Genomic DNA, 14,205 nt, shown 5'->3' with positions numbered 1-14,205 from the left:
CAGGCGGTCAGTGGAGAAGATATTCAAGGTCAGGTCTCAATGGTTAAGTGCATTTACGAGTACACTATACTCCTCATCTCTATGATAGTAACGTTACTCTCTAAAGCAGTAGACTGACAAATCTACAGATAACAGGGATGGTTGTTGTCTCTGATCACAAAAAGCACCACTAGCTGATACAATCATCATTTTTCGGGCGCCATTAGGTCCATTAGGCCAAGCTGATTTTTATGTACTCACATGACATCCTCTGGAGACCCCAGAACTAAGAAAATCGGGCTGCAAAAAAAAATGCTGCTGAAATTCTGAAACAACAGGAATGCAAAGCTGGCCTGAGTGTCATCCTAGTTAGTATACTGGTGCTCTCATACTCCGGTAAACGAACTAGGATAGCACTCAGGCTAATATAAAGCTGGTAACGCAAATTGCATCACAGAACATGGTGGATCAAGTAAGTAAAATTGCAAGAAGACAATGATAGAAATACTCCATTTAGCTACATAGAAAGTAGATTTCCTCATTTTAGACATATGAGTAGCACTGACAAGTTTATCTTCCTCATGCGTTTTGACAAACCGACCATAGCTAAACCGACTAGTCCTACGTTTTCACTATTACCAAGAAACGAGAGAAAGCCGAACTTCTGTGTTAGACTAGATTTGTGATTTTATATTTTATACATATACATGTTTTGACTTGTTGTGACCTGTATTTAGCTCGGTTGGGCAAAACTGTACAATAAAGGCCTTCATTCATTCATTAAAGGGGATAGGTTATCTTCTTCTGACTCCCTCTCAGTGTTTATATCCCTACAGAGAGACATAAAAGTCAGGAGTAGCCGAATTAACAAGCGACCTGACCCACTTGTCAATTGTGACAGTGAATAAACCTTTTTATCTTTTATTTTTCAAGTCTGCTCTTATGGGTATTCCTCGCAATATCAACCCAGACTCATAGCTAAAGTTTATGTTCTTGGTTATTTTCCCTATCCATTTAGACTACGTACTGATTGCTCCTCTGTCTGGAATTCAGCCAAACGGATATCTTGTTGCAGAAGAACAAAGTGCGAGCCGGTCTCGATCGTACGTCTTTGGAATTGTCTGAGAGTCTCTCATTAATCAAGTCCTGCAAATGTCTAAAGTGTCTAAAATCACGTTGTGACAAGACCTCCACACACACTTGTCAACAAAGCATACTATCAAGATTTCCAAAAGCCCAGGCCACGGGGGAGACCCCCGAAACGATGGAGAGACCAGATTGAAAAGGACATCGGACAGAGTATTAAGTTGGCGGAGAGGAGTGCGGCGAATCGTGCAGTCTGGAGAAATATCACGGAGGGAGCAAGGGGCCAGTCACTGGCATAGGCACTTAGGCAGGTAGGTAGGTAGGCAATGTCTAAATTATCTAATCAACATGGATGGCGTACCAACCCACAATAAGGCCCATGTCCTCTTATCCACTGTGATGTTGACCCAACATAAACACGTTTTGATAATACAAGTTGGATAAATCTTTACTCTACTGCTGGATACTACTATATTCATTCAGACGTTTCAGACAGCATCCACTGTCTATCATCAGTGAAATGAAAATAACATAACAAAGAATACTTCATTTTTTCTAAATAAATTATAGTATCCAAATATTGATTCAACTTCAATTCAATGTCCTGGATGAGTAACTTGCACAAACGCATAACAGGTTTGATGACCAAAAACAAAACAAAAATCCGCTCATAGGGGCTTTCGTGGCATTATAAATCGGCCAAATCGTGTTTTTCTTCTTATGGAGAACGGCTGAAAATAAAGATATTTCCCACCACGAAATTAATGAGCGCGGATGTCATCCATAGAATTACATCAACGTGGACGGCCTAGTGTAACAACCAACCGAGCGATCATCCACGGCCAACAGTTGATCATGATGTATAGCGGATGTACACATTTTTCTCCCGGATATTCGGCACGGGAACGTAAAAACTGGCAAGAAAGACGGATGATTGTGGAGCCGGCAAGCTTACTTCAAGACCGCCCAGGACTCCGTTAGAACGGTACGCGTGCACCAGTTGCAACCCAAGGTTCTCCTGGGAACGTTAACGATATCCGCCACCAGTTAAATTCACAAGCCGACATTAACTGTAAGATAACAAGATAGATAAATGGTGGTTATGTTCGCTTCCCTCATTGTACAAAAGCATCAGTACTACCATCTACGATCATTCTAGGATTATATCACCACCATATAACTTCCTTATGCAACAAATCTGATAAACCAGCATCAAATGAATCATTCTGGCGATACAGCAAATTTACCACATGGATGCTGCTACATAAGAACACCAACTTTAAATGCAAAAAAAACATACAGAGGCCAGAAGAGCACGTTTCAAAGCAAGGCTATCCGGCACCAGTTTGGCTGAACTCCAGACAGACAGTGAGTAGACATGGATAGGCATTACAAGCTAAGAACATAAGCCCAAGCTATGAGTTGGGATACGTATGACGAGCGATACCCACGAAAGCAGACTGTACATGTCTGGTCGAAAAAATAAAAATAAAAACTTTCACAGTTTGATCAGATGCTAAGAACTAAGAACTCGATGCCATACCTTACAGAACATGTATTAGTTGTAAAGATTTTTCTTGCAGACACCATTAAAAGTATCTAAAAACAAAGACGTTTCAATACAAAGCTATCACAGCACGAAAACAACTTTTTAAGCAAAGTTTCAGAGATACGTATAAAGCCCTTAAAGGCGGAGAAATATTTCAGCAGATTTTAAGATCTATAAAAGGCATCGGAAACATACATTTGGCATTTACGGAAGATTTCAGCGTTTGTAAATCTAACTTAATCTGTTGTGTTTCTTTACGTGAATTTTACATGTATTTTAGTATGCCGAAGAGACAACTTAAATGTCTCAAAAATCTTTTCTGTCAAAACGGACAAATACCGTTTCTCTAGATCTGTTACAAAATACATGTTAACCGGCTAAGTCAAATGTAATAAGCCTTTGTCTGGTGTTAGATAAAACATTGCGTCATCTGTTTTATAACAGTCAAAACTGAAAATTATTGCGCTTTCTGGTACAAAATGTTATGTTTATACCTCAGCAAATACAAATACAATACAATACAAAGTCTAATACAATAATCTTCTGTGTTTTTTAGCTATTCCGAAAGCATTTGACGAATTCAAAGTTTCTGTGCGCAAGGTTTAATTCGAACAGGGGAGAACCTCTCACGGTTAGCTTATATGCGCTATTTTACGTTATATGAGATGTTGTGTATACCATGGTCAATATTGACCGAAGGATGCCATATATATAATTTATTTCGAACCGTCATTTACCATCAAGAAGGGAAGACCTCCCCCGTTAATATATTTGCTAAGCCGTATATGAAATGTTACGTATTTCATTTGAACATACGACATGTTTAATTTTTGAATCCGCGCAGTTTAAGCGAACTAGGGGAGACCTCCCCCGTTTAGCTTATATGTTGCCAAAACGTATATGAAATGTTCGTATTTCTTTTGAACATACGACAAGTTTAATCTTTCAATCCGCGCAGTTTAAGCGAACTAGGGGAGACCTCCCCCGTTTAGCTTATGTGTTGCCAAAACGTATATGAAATGTTGCGTATTTCTGTAAAACATACGACATGTTTAATATTTGAATCCGCACAGTTTAAGCGAACTAGGGGAGACCTCCCCCGTTTAGCTTATATGCTGCCAAAACGTATATGAAATGTTGCGTATTTCTGTTGAACATACGACATGTTTAATCTTTGAATCCGCGCAGTTTAAGCGAACTAGGCGAGACCTACCTTGTTTAGCTGATATGTTGCCAAGATGGTATATGAAATGTTGCGTATTTATGTTGAACATACGACATGTTTAATCTTTGAATCCGGGCAGTTTAAGCGAACTAGGGGAGACCTCCCCCGTTTAGCTTATATGCTGCCAAAACGTATATGAAATGTTGCGTATTTCTGTTGAACATACGACATGTTTAATCTTTGAATCCGCGCAGTTTAAGCGAACTAGGGGAGACCTACCTTGTTTAGCTTATATGTTGCCAAGATGGTATATGAAATGTTGCGTATTTCTGTTGAACATACGACATGTTTAATCTTTGAATCCGCGCAATTTAAGCGAACTAGGGGAGACCTCCCTCGTTTAGATTTTATGTTGTCAAGACGTATATGAAATGTTGCGTATTTCTGTAAAACATACAACAAGTTTAATCTTTCAATCCGCGCAGTTTAAGCGAACTAGGGGAGACCTCCTCCGTTTAGCTTATGTGTTGCCAAAACGTATATGAAATGTTGCGTATTTCTGTAAAACAACGACATGTTTAATATTTGAATCCGCACAGTTTAAGCGAACTAGGGGAGACCTCCCCCGTTTAGCTTTATATATGCTGCCAAAACGTATATGAAATGTTGCGTATTTCTGTTGAACATACGACATGTTTAATCTTTGAATCCGCGCAGTTTAAGCGAACTAGGGGAGACCTACCTTGTTTAGCTGATATGTCGCCAAGACGTATATGAAATGTTGCGTATTTCTGTTGAACATACGACATGTTTAATCTTTGAATCCGGGCAGTTTAAGCGAACTAGGGGAGACCTCCCCCGTTTAGCTTTTATGTTGTCAAGACGTATATGAAATGTTGCGTATTTCTGTACAACATACAACAAGTTTAATCTTTGAATCCGCGCAGTTTAAGCGAACTAGGGGAGACCTCCCCCGTTTAGCTTTTATGTTGTCAAGACGTATATGAAATGTTGCGTATTTCTGTAAAACATACAATAAGTTAAATCTTTGAATCCGCGCAGTTTAAGCGAACTAGGGGAGACCTCCCCCGTTTAGCTTATATGTTGCCAAGACGTATATGAAATGTTGCGTATTTCTGTTGAACATACGACATGTTTAATCTTTGAATCCGCGTAGCTTAAGCAAATTTGGGGGTACTACCCCCGTTTTATCTATTGGCTTATACCGTCTCAAAGGTTTTATGAAACGGTGCCTTTTTCTGCTGAACATACGGCATGTTTGAAGCGCAGTTTATGCGAACAGGAGGAGACCCTTTCCTTTTTATTTTATACCGAATATATGTTCTGAAATTCCAGGGTCTAAATCAGGGTGAGGTTTTCTTTGTTGCATGTTGACACTCGAGCTAAGAGACGGTAGAAATCCCGACTACTGCTATGAATATCTCCGCGACTCAACCTCTGCTTGAAGAATAAGGATGTAGTAGGTATACCGTTTTGTGCAGTGAGTTGTGTTTTCTCTATAAAACGGCAAGCAGTTCTTACTATAGGTAAATGTACGAAATATGTTTATTTCTTTAGCTACAAGCAAGCGTCGAGAAAGAACAGTTTGTGCACACAGGCGGTGTCTTCTCGTGTTGCTCGTGTTTGTTTGGGCAGGCAAGATGTAAATTTATTCAGCGTTATTTCGTACTCGCCATGGGGCGCACGCCTCCGTCCGTCCAAGGAGGTTGAACTTCCTTGGTCCGTCTGTGGCACAGCTGTGTCATGTGATAGGATGTATCCAATGGCAGAAAAGAGTGGGGGGTTCAAATTTACGGGCCATACGTACGACAAGGAGCGGTTATTTTCCAGGCGTTCATTTTTGAAGAGAAGTATTGAAGAAAGTTTGGGCCTGCTCTAGCCCGCAAGTTGTGGCCGTGACACCGCTTTTACCGCCTAGGACCCCCGGTGACGGAATTTGACTCAAAGATACGAGGTGGCTATCATTCTGTACAAGCTGTTGTTGTTGGAAATCGACACAGAATGGAAATCACGGCCCTTGCACCATCCGGATTAATAGAAGCCGACACTGCAAGCTGAACATGTTTCGCGTTCACAGAATCCAGGACCATCCAACAACACGAGTCATATCGGCCACTACTCTAGGATACTCTAGATCTTACCGGATTCTTATTCCTGTGGTGACCAGATGGAACTGTACATGTGTGCTCTTTTTAACTTACGCCGAGACGCTTCACCCGACACTGGAAATGGGACTGTGGACTGCTGCACGGAATTGCGCAACCGTTGTGATATTGTTTCAACTGCCGACTACATCAGAATGAAAGGCCACAAATACCTAGTAGGCTGTAGGTTTTTTTTACTTTTCCATGTAATATTTTCTCGTAATTCAATAAAATTTTAAAGTTTCATTCATTGTATTTTCTTGCTTTGAAATGTGCTAATGATTACTCTCTTAAAATGGCACTTATCCACACCTTAATGCACACGTATATGAGACGTACAGAGGGAACTTTAAACATGTCTTAAGGGTGTTTTGATACGTATTTATGACAACTTTAAGCTGCTAAAAAGAAAAATATAGACACATTAAATCCTCTTAATTCACACGTATATGAGACGTAAATAGGCTTTAGATCAAATAAACGTGAAGTTTAAACATGTCTTAAGGGCGTTTTAATAAGTATTTATGGCAAATTTAAGCTGCTGAAAAGGCACTTAAACACACGTTATAATCCACTTAATGAACACGTATATGAGACGTAAATAGGCTTTAGATCAAATAAACGTGAAGTTTAAACAAGTCTTAAGGGCGTTATAATAGGTATTTATGGCAAATTTAAGATGCTGAAAAGGCAGCTAAACACACGTTATAATCCACTTAATGCACACGTATATGAGACGTAAATAGGCTTTAGATCAAATATACGTGAAGTTTAAACATATCTTAAGGGCGTTTTAATAGATATTTATGGCAACTTTAAACTGCTGAAAAGGCACCTAAACACACGTTATAATCCAATGTACACGTATATGAGACGTAAAGAGGCTTTAGATCAAATAAACGTGAAGTTTAAACATGTCTTAAGGGCGTTTTAATAAGTATTTAAGGCAACTTTAAGCTGCTGAAAAGGCACTAAAACACACGTTATAATCCACTTAATGCAATTGTATATGAGACGTAAAGAGGCTTTAGATAAAATAAACGTGAACTTTAAACAAGTTTTAAGGGGGTTTTAAAAATCATTTACGACATCTTTAAGCTGCTGAAAGACAACGGGAAAACCGGAAAATAAGGACTAACACGGACCTACAGAAAGACCACTTAAAGGCAATATTTACGTACTCGTATAAGTGGTGTATAGATCCGTAAAGGAGGAAAATACGTCAACATTACGCATCGTTTCAGCATCCTTAAATACCGTTTTTCGTGCCGTGTATTCGACAACAGTTTGGCTGATAGTGAGTAGAAATGGATAGGGAATTACTGATAGCTAAGAACATAAGCCTTAGCTATGAGTTGGGATTGGCATTGCGGTCGGTTTCCATGAGATTCTGAAAAAACCTTCACAGTTTGATCATACAAAATGTATTCCAAAGAAGTTTTCATAACTTACTGTCTTATAGAACAAAATTGTATAGATTTTTCTTGCAGACATGATTAAAAGTATTTCAAAACTAAGCGCAGAACTCAGAAGACAGCATCATCAGAAAGTGTGGGCATGGATAGGGAGAACAGCTACGAACGAACATAAGCCTTAGTTATGATCATGAGTTAAGATTGATACCCATAAAAGCAAGCTGTCTTTGCCAAAAAAATAAAACTAAAACTTTCGCAGTTTGATCAGATTCCAAAGAAATCGCGGCCATACCATACAGAACAAAGTTGTATGGATTTTTCTTGCAGAACTGATTAAAAGTATTTCAAAACTAAGCGCAGACACGGCTTCGTCCAAGATGGGAACAGATGTAGTTAGTTGTAAAACCCCAGAGCACCATTAGTCATTTTTGGTCGATATAACTGGGTGTTTCGGTGACAACCACACGTTTGAACAGTAACCCCGAGACTTCCATGTATCACTGGTACCCACTGTAGAAGTTGAAAAATTGATCTTTTTAGAGTCTATACAAATACACTCCAGCAATCTTGTGGGATATGTATCTAGTATACACCGAGTCTTTCATTTATCACTGGTAGACAAACGTTTAATCATACAACTCGAGTTTGCTAGACGTAGCCTATATGTATGAGTTGATAAATTGATCTTTTTATGGTCTATACAAATACAACTCAACACTCATCTGGTATGTGTATCTAGTATACGCCAACACACATTTTCTATATTGGCATTTGAATAGCATCGAATCGTTTGCAGACTCTAGCTTTAGTGAGGAGTAACCCCTTTCATGAGAACTGTTTCGTGGTTCAGTGCGCGCTTAGGCGAGATACGCGAGGTGAATAACAAATGAGTCCTCTCCTTGGTGCTGAAACGTTTCCCATTTACAACGTCTGGCGACTCGCGGCTTGCCTGAAATGATGATGATGTTCAAATGAAAGGGGCACTGAAGCAAAAGTGATGGAACAAATCGGAAACCAAACGGCTACTTCAGCGTGCTAAAGATGAAAATAAAGATGTAAGTAAGTCTATCTGAGTGTGCAAATGGCATTTGGGCAATCGTGCCTTGCGAAAAAAGCAATATAGTGTCCCGCCAACACATTCTCATTTTGACGATGTAATATCTTAAAGTGGTAAATGACCAACAATCTATTTGTACAGAGTTGGAGATTCGTGACTTACGAAAAAGCAATATAAAATCCCATCGGCACTTTTACAAAGACAACTCTTGTGTTGTGCATGAAAACGGTGTAGCTCTTGGACTCCAGCCATGGTAATATCCAACGCTTCACGGAGAACGGCATCACGGCGAACGATTGAAACAGTGATGGGAAGGATTTTAGCTGTCTGGCGGAAAATGTAGTTCGGTACGAAGAAATTCCAGTTCTTATCCTTGAATTTCTGATGCCCCTCCACCATCGTTTTGAAAGAGGAATGCGCAGAAACAGACAAGATAATCGGTCCTTTAGAATGATAGTGTGGGGGTGGAGGGTAGTGATACACTCACGCAAACCACAACATCAGTCACTCTATCCAAGGCCAACCAATGAAGAGCTCGGTGTAAACACGGTGGGTCTTTATCCAGCTCGTCAGTGAACGGTTCGATGAAAGTTTCTATTGGTGCCCCAGTCTCCTTTGCATGATGACTGGCAGGCCTATTAGTGATCTCCTCTTCCAGTCAGGCGCAAGGAACCGTAGCGCACTCAGTTTTCACCCTGGGAGACGTCAACCCTGCAAGACGATTATAACATGTGGTCTCTATCAACATCTCCTGAGGCAAGACAAGACTGATCTGTTACAGGAAACGCTACGAGTAGGCGACGACATGCCCGGGCTGTATTGTAAGATCTACGGTCTTCGTTGTCACCCATAAACGTGGGAACGACAAAAACTAACATTATACTCGGCTCGTGTCAGAAACTCCGCGTCAACATGAACGTGTCGGCGGTGAACTGGACGTCTCTGAACGGAACGGACTTGCAATACGAGCTGCATTTCGCCTCGGATATCATCACGAAAATCCTAGTGCCTACGGTGTACGGAATAGTGACCGTGGTGGGTCTTGTCGGGAATTCGTTAGTGATTTACATGTTGTTGGGATTCACGAAGATGAAGAACGCTTCGAATTTTTACGTGCTGAACCTGGCTTTGGCCGACATTCTCTTCATGCTCGGGGTGCCCTTCATCACAGCATCCTCCTCCATGCAGAGATGGGTGTTCGGGAGAGCCATGTGCAAGATCGTCCTATCGACGGACGCCATGAACATGTTCAACAGCGTGTTTAACCTGGCCGTGCTGAGCGTGGACCGCTACCTGACCATCGTCTGCTCCCACAGCCATGCCCACCTCCGCCGGCCGAAGGTGGCGCTCATGGTCAGCCTGTCCGTGTGGGTAGCGGCCATCCTGGTGACCATCCCCGTCATCGTAGTCAGCGACACCGCCCCTCTACCAGGAGGAAACTACGACTGCAGATTCAATTGGCCTGCCGACAATCCATTCTTCTGGCACAAGGCCTTCACGTACTATACCTTCGTCATCGGCTTCGTGGTCCCCCTGACCGTGATCAGTATTTCCTACCTGATGGTGGTCCGTCACCTTAAACAGAACACGTCGGCACACACCGCGGTGTCCAGAGTGTCCGTCAGGATGCGGGTGAAGGTAACCAGAACCGTGACTGCCATGATCGTAACGTTCGTGCTATGCTGGCTACCGTACCGCCTGTGTCAGCTGGTGGCCGCCCTGGCCACGACCATACCAGAGGCGCTGTGGGTCATGGTGGTGTTCCAGGCGGCCATGGCTATGTCGTACGTGAACAGCTGCGTCAACCCCATCCTGTACGCCTTCATGAGCCAGAAGTTTCGCGAGAGCTTTCGGGCGGCGCTGCGTCTGGACCGGGGCAGGCCTGCTGACCAGCGCGCGGCGCGGAGCTACGTCCGCGGGGGAGAAGTCGTCGTCTGTAACGGGCGGCCCGAGAAGAGCGACTTCTTTGACGACGAGATACGTGAGGTAAATGATGTGAATGCTGCGACAGTTCCATATTCATCTGGTCAAGAAACTTTGTACTTATATGAAACGTACGTGTAGAACAAAAACAGCCATCAGACGTCCATAATGTTTTAAAGGCACCCAATGCAGTTTTAGAGCATTGAAATCAGAAATATTCTGAATAAAACAATCGGCACAATATTGCCATTTACTTCACTATACTACCACATAAGAAATGACTTGAAATTGAATTTGAAAAAAAAAAGAGTTTTAAGGCCCTAAAATTGCATTGGGCGCCTTTGGCCTTTGTGTTGGATTTTAACACAGCACATTAATATTAGGTCCTTAATCCTTTCTGACATACTACGGATTTTGAGTTCACAAGAAGTCATGATTTTGTGGTGAGTTTATCAAGTACAAATATCTGTAGGTTTACGTGTATATGTATTTGTTGAGGTCAACGTTTTTTGTCAACAGAATGTAACACATATGTTTCCGTTCAGTTGGTACTTGGTAGTAGTATATTCAGTACATAATCATGGAGTGTAGCGAGTATGTTCGTGAATTGATATTTCTGAATCATTTCTGCATTTGCTACAGTATAATCTACCTTCAGCAGTAGTTCAGTGGGAAAACCCTTGTCAGGTTTCAACAGCGGTCACAGAGAGGTCAAGAATCGAATTCATGCCAGCTTTTCCAGGCGCAAAATAAACAGATCTCTATTCATCTAAAACATGCTACGTGTAAGACCTATTCCTGACTATATGTGTTGAGTTCACTAGTTTACGAGAATCCCTCTTCATGTTTCCCATAGTACATCCTTTTGTAATTTCCCTAAGGCCCCTACGTTCGCGGTTAAAATTGGCATATACATGCAGCGTTTTACTGTGAAAGGGAGAATGTTCGCGGTGAGGAGGTCCAGTGAAAAGCGCGAATATTAAACCACTGCGAACATTTCCCCTTTTGTAGTACTTCCTAGAACAGAATCCCAACTGTTCGAGTACCATCCTCAAGGCAGAGAGTCTAATAATTTTATCGAAAGTTTTAGTTGCAAGTTCATAACCGGAGGCTAATTGCAATTACATAGTAGAAACAAAGGGGACATACATGTGACAATGGATAGGGATAAATATTATTGTAAAAAGAGACTACTCGTAACTAGTGTTGGCTATTTCTTAATAGGTTGGGGTTGACTTCTTTTTTTGGAAGCAGAGAAGGAAGAAAAGTCTCCACCTTTTCTACAATTTGTGAATTCTGTGATTCTAAGAGGAAAGTGGCTTTCTGTTCGTCTTTGAATGTGGGGAAGTTGGGGTATGTCATTATGACTTCTTTAAACAAATTGATTCTTTCGGTTTGATTAAATGAACACTTGGAAATAAAATGTGTAGACTACGATAATGAGGAGACTACGATAGACTCGACTCGATCGACCAAGCCACCACAATTTATATTAGACCACTTTGATACAAAGCGCCGCGAATTACGGTTCGCCACAGGAAAGACTTTGAGTTGCTGGCCAAATTGGCCAAAAAGGCGCCATTGTTTGCCAAAGAAGTTAACCCAGGCCAGCCTGTGTGCACCTGATTGACCGGCTTACTCGTCTGACAAATTATTCCGCCTATTTTGCCAATTTCTTCTATTTTCTAGGAACCCAGGTAGTCCTGTTGAGACTACGAGTTTCGCAGGTGTGTGTGATAAGGGCAATCAGACAGATGTCACTTAACTCCTGTATCAAAGCAGGGCGCTTTCATCAATTGATGAAAGTCTACTTCATAAACTGATGACAGCTCCTTGATCAAAGACATAACGGGAATAAGGGGAGAGACCATGTATGCAGTTGGTTGATAAAACTTCACATGGCTATAGTATAAGAATATTAAAATCGATACATCATATTTCCCCATAGAGCTGGGGCGTTTTAAGCCTCGAATCTACTTTCGCCGACAGTACCCAAGGAATAGCCGCCCTGTTGACCCACATCAAGCAGAGAGTTGTGTAGATTATATAGTACTTTGTATATATGCCTATGAGATGCGCCCAAAGTCAATTATTCACTAGTTCATGTATTTTGCAGACACCATCCCAGAGTTTATGTTCGCAGATATTCCAATCGTTTGTCACAAAAGCTTCTCCACGATGTCGGCATGGCTCAGTCCTACGACAACGTGGCGTCTAATGATCTGTAGAATACCTAGATGCAAGAAATCGTCCTTTTCCCTCCCGATGTGTAATTGCATAGAGAAGCTATCGAAAGCCTCCCGTAAACTTTTGGGTCCTTTTGCGCGAATGAAAAGTTAGAAGCCGTGTTTGAAAACGCTTTGGAAATCTGCCAGCGCATGGTTGAAAACTGGCGCCACCCACAACCACTTAGGGAAAGACATGTTTCATCTAAAGACAGGCATGATATGGTCATCAATCGATACTACGACGAAGCTAAGGTCATACACAGCGGCTCTGTCATAGCGCAATTTCAACTCAAAGTGTGCAAACTTTTCCTGAGTTTCTCTCTCCATAATATGCTAAGCGTTAACAGCGCTCAGCAGCGATACAGAGTCTGTACTATTACAGGAACTCGAAGAAGGCTGTGGGGCAGCTCTATGCAGTATAAAGTAGAATGCTTTCAGTATCAGAAAACTCCATGGGAATCCTCACCCCCGACTGGTGTGACCCCCATAATAGGCCATGGCATTACGAGAATATTCACGCTACTGCCAATCGATCACGCAGCATTTACAGACCAACCGTAATGCTCGCTCATCCAAATCCTCGCTCGCTTGAGAGAACCAGGTGTGTCTATCTACAACAGGCACTCGCGAGGGCTGAGAGGGCCGATATCCACACACATCAACGTCGCTGCCAGCTCCCAAGCTGACAGTACTAGCTAGTGTCACTGAACTCTGAATCTTTTCCATGAGTATTCAACTTGATCACCTAGCGCTGGTTATCGAGCGGCGCAGGCACACCTCAGTCTGTGTTAGCGCTTTTCACGGTCTGACTCCAGGCGGCACACGTGTGCATTCAAATCACAGGGCTAAGGTAGACGGTGAAACATTCACTTCTCCATGGAGAAGATACTGTATCAACTTTTCTTTCACCACAGAGTGAGTATCTTACAGAAGCTGCGACACGTTGTCGGTATCGCTGCAGTCAGGCGATTTTACAGAGCGCTCATCGAACTTCATCGATAAAAAATGAATCTTTTTACGCTTGGTGTCTTTTGATGTCCTTGTTTGTCTTTTATAGATTTACAGGTTAAACAAAACAAAACAAAACCAATTTAGGAATAAAAGTTCTGGAGCTATGCGGGTTTTCGGAAAACCCTGTCCAGTCCAGACAGGGAAATGGGGTGGAAAACCCTGTCCAGTCTGAACAGATGGACTGAATGGGGGTTCCTGGCAATGCTTAAAGCTAAATTAAAACAGTCCTTCCAAGGTTTTATCAAGAGGTAAAACCTCCTTGGTTCTTCCCAACGTTTTCGGGAAAACATGGCGGAAGTGGCCTAAAAGAAAACGTACAGACAACAATCACGAACGGCGGGTTGTGCCCGTAGCTTCACTGGCGATTAATGTGTAATGCTATGCAGACATTCCCCACTAAATCCTGCTTTCATCGCACCAACACTTTCCAAATCATGCCAGACTTTCTCGTGGCGGTCGCTGAAAAATCGATATAAGAAGTTCGTGGGTGTAAGACTTGACCAGACTCTGATTTCCGTATTCCTTGTCTTGCTCTTCCTTCTAGCAATTGGCCTTTAGGGTGAGAAGCATTTCGGTACCTGTCCATTAACGTACAATCTACAACACATGTCACCGTTTAGATAATCC

The 14,205-nt window shown here is 42.0% G+C and overlaps 1 protein-coding gene across 1 annotated transcript; it reads left to right on the top strand.

Moving 5' to 3' along the window:
* Positions 1-9,424: 9,424 nt before the first annotated feature.
* Positions 9,425-10,637, top strand: LOC118432035 (somatostatin receptor type 4-like). Its single transcript, XM_035843534.1, has one exon. The coding sequence runs from the start codon at positions 9,485-9,487 to the stop codon at positions 10,478-10,480; it is 996 nt and encodes a 331-aa protein (XP_035699427.1). The 5' UTR covers positions 9,425-9,484; the 3' UTR covers positions 10,481-10,637.
* The last annotated feature ends 3,568 nt before the right edge of the window (positions 10,638-14,205 follow it).

Source organism: Branchiostoma floridae, chromosome 15, assembly GCF_000003815.2.
Source record: "Branchiostoma floridae strain S238N-H82 chromosome 15, Bfl_VNyyK, whole genome shotgun sequence".
NCBI lineage: Eukaryota > Metazoa > Chordata > Leptocardii > Amphioxiformes > Branchiostomatidae > Branchiostoma > Branchiostoma floridae.
The sequence above is the reverse complement of the archived record's forward strand: the minus strand, read 5'-3'. Positions and strand labels throughout refer to the sequence as shown.

What these genes read in the sequence shown, in the direction of transcription:
- LOC118432035 (XM_035843534.1), top strand. Translation starts at nt 9,485, where the DNA reads ATGTTGTTGGGATTCACGAAGATGAAGAACGCTTCGAATTTTTACGTG.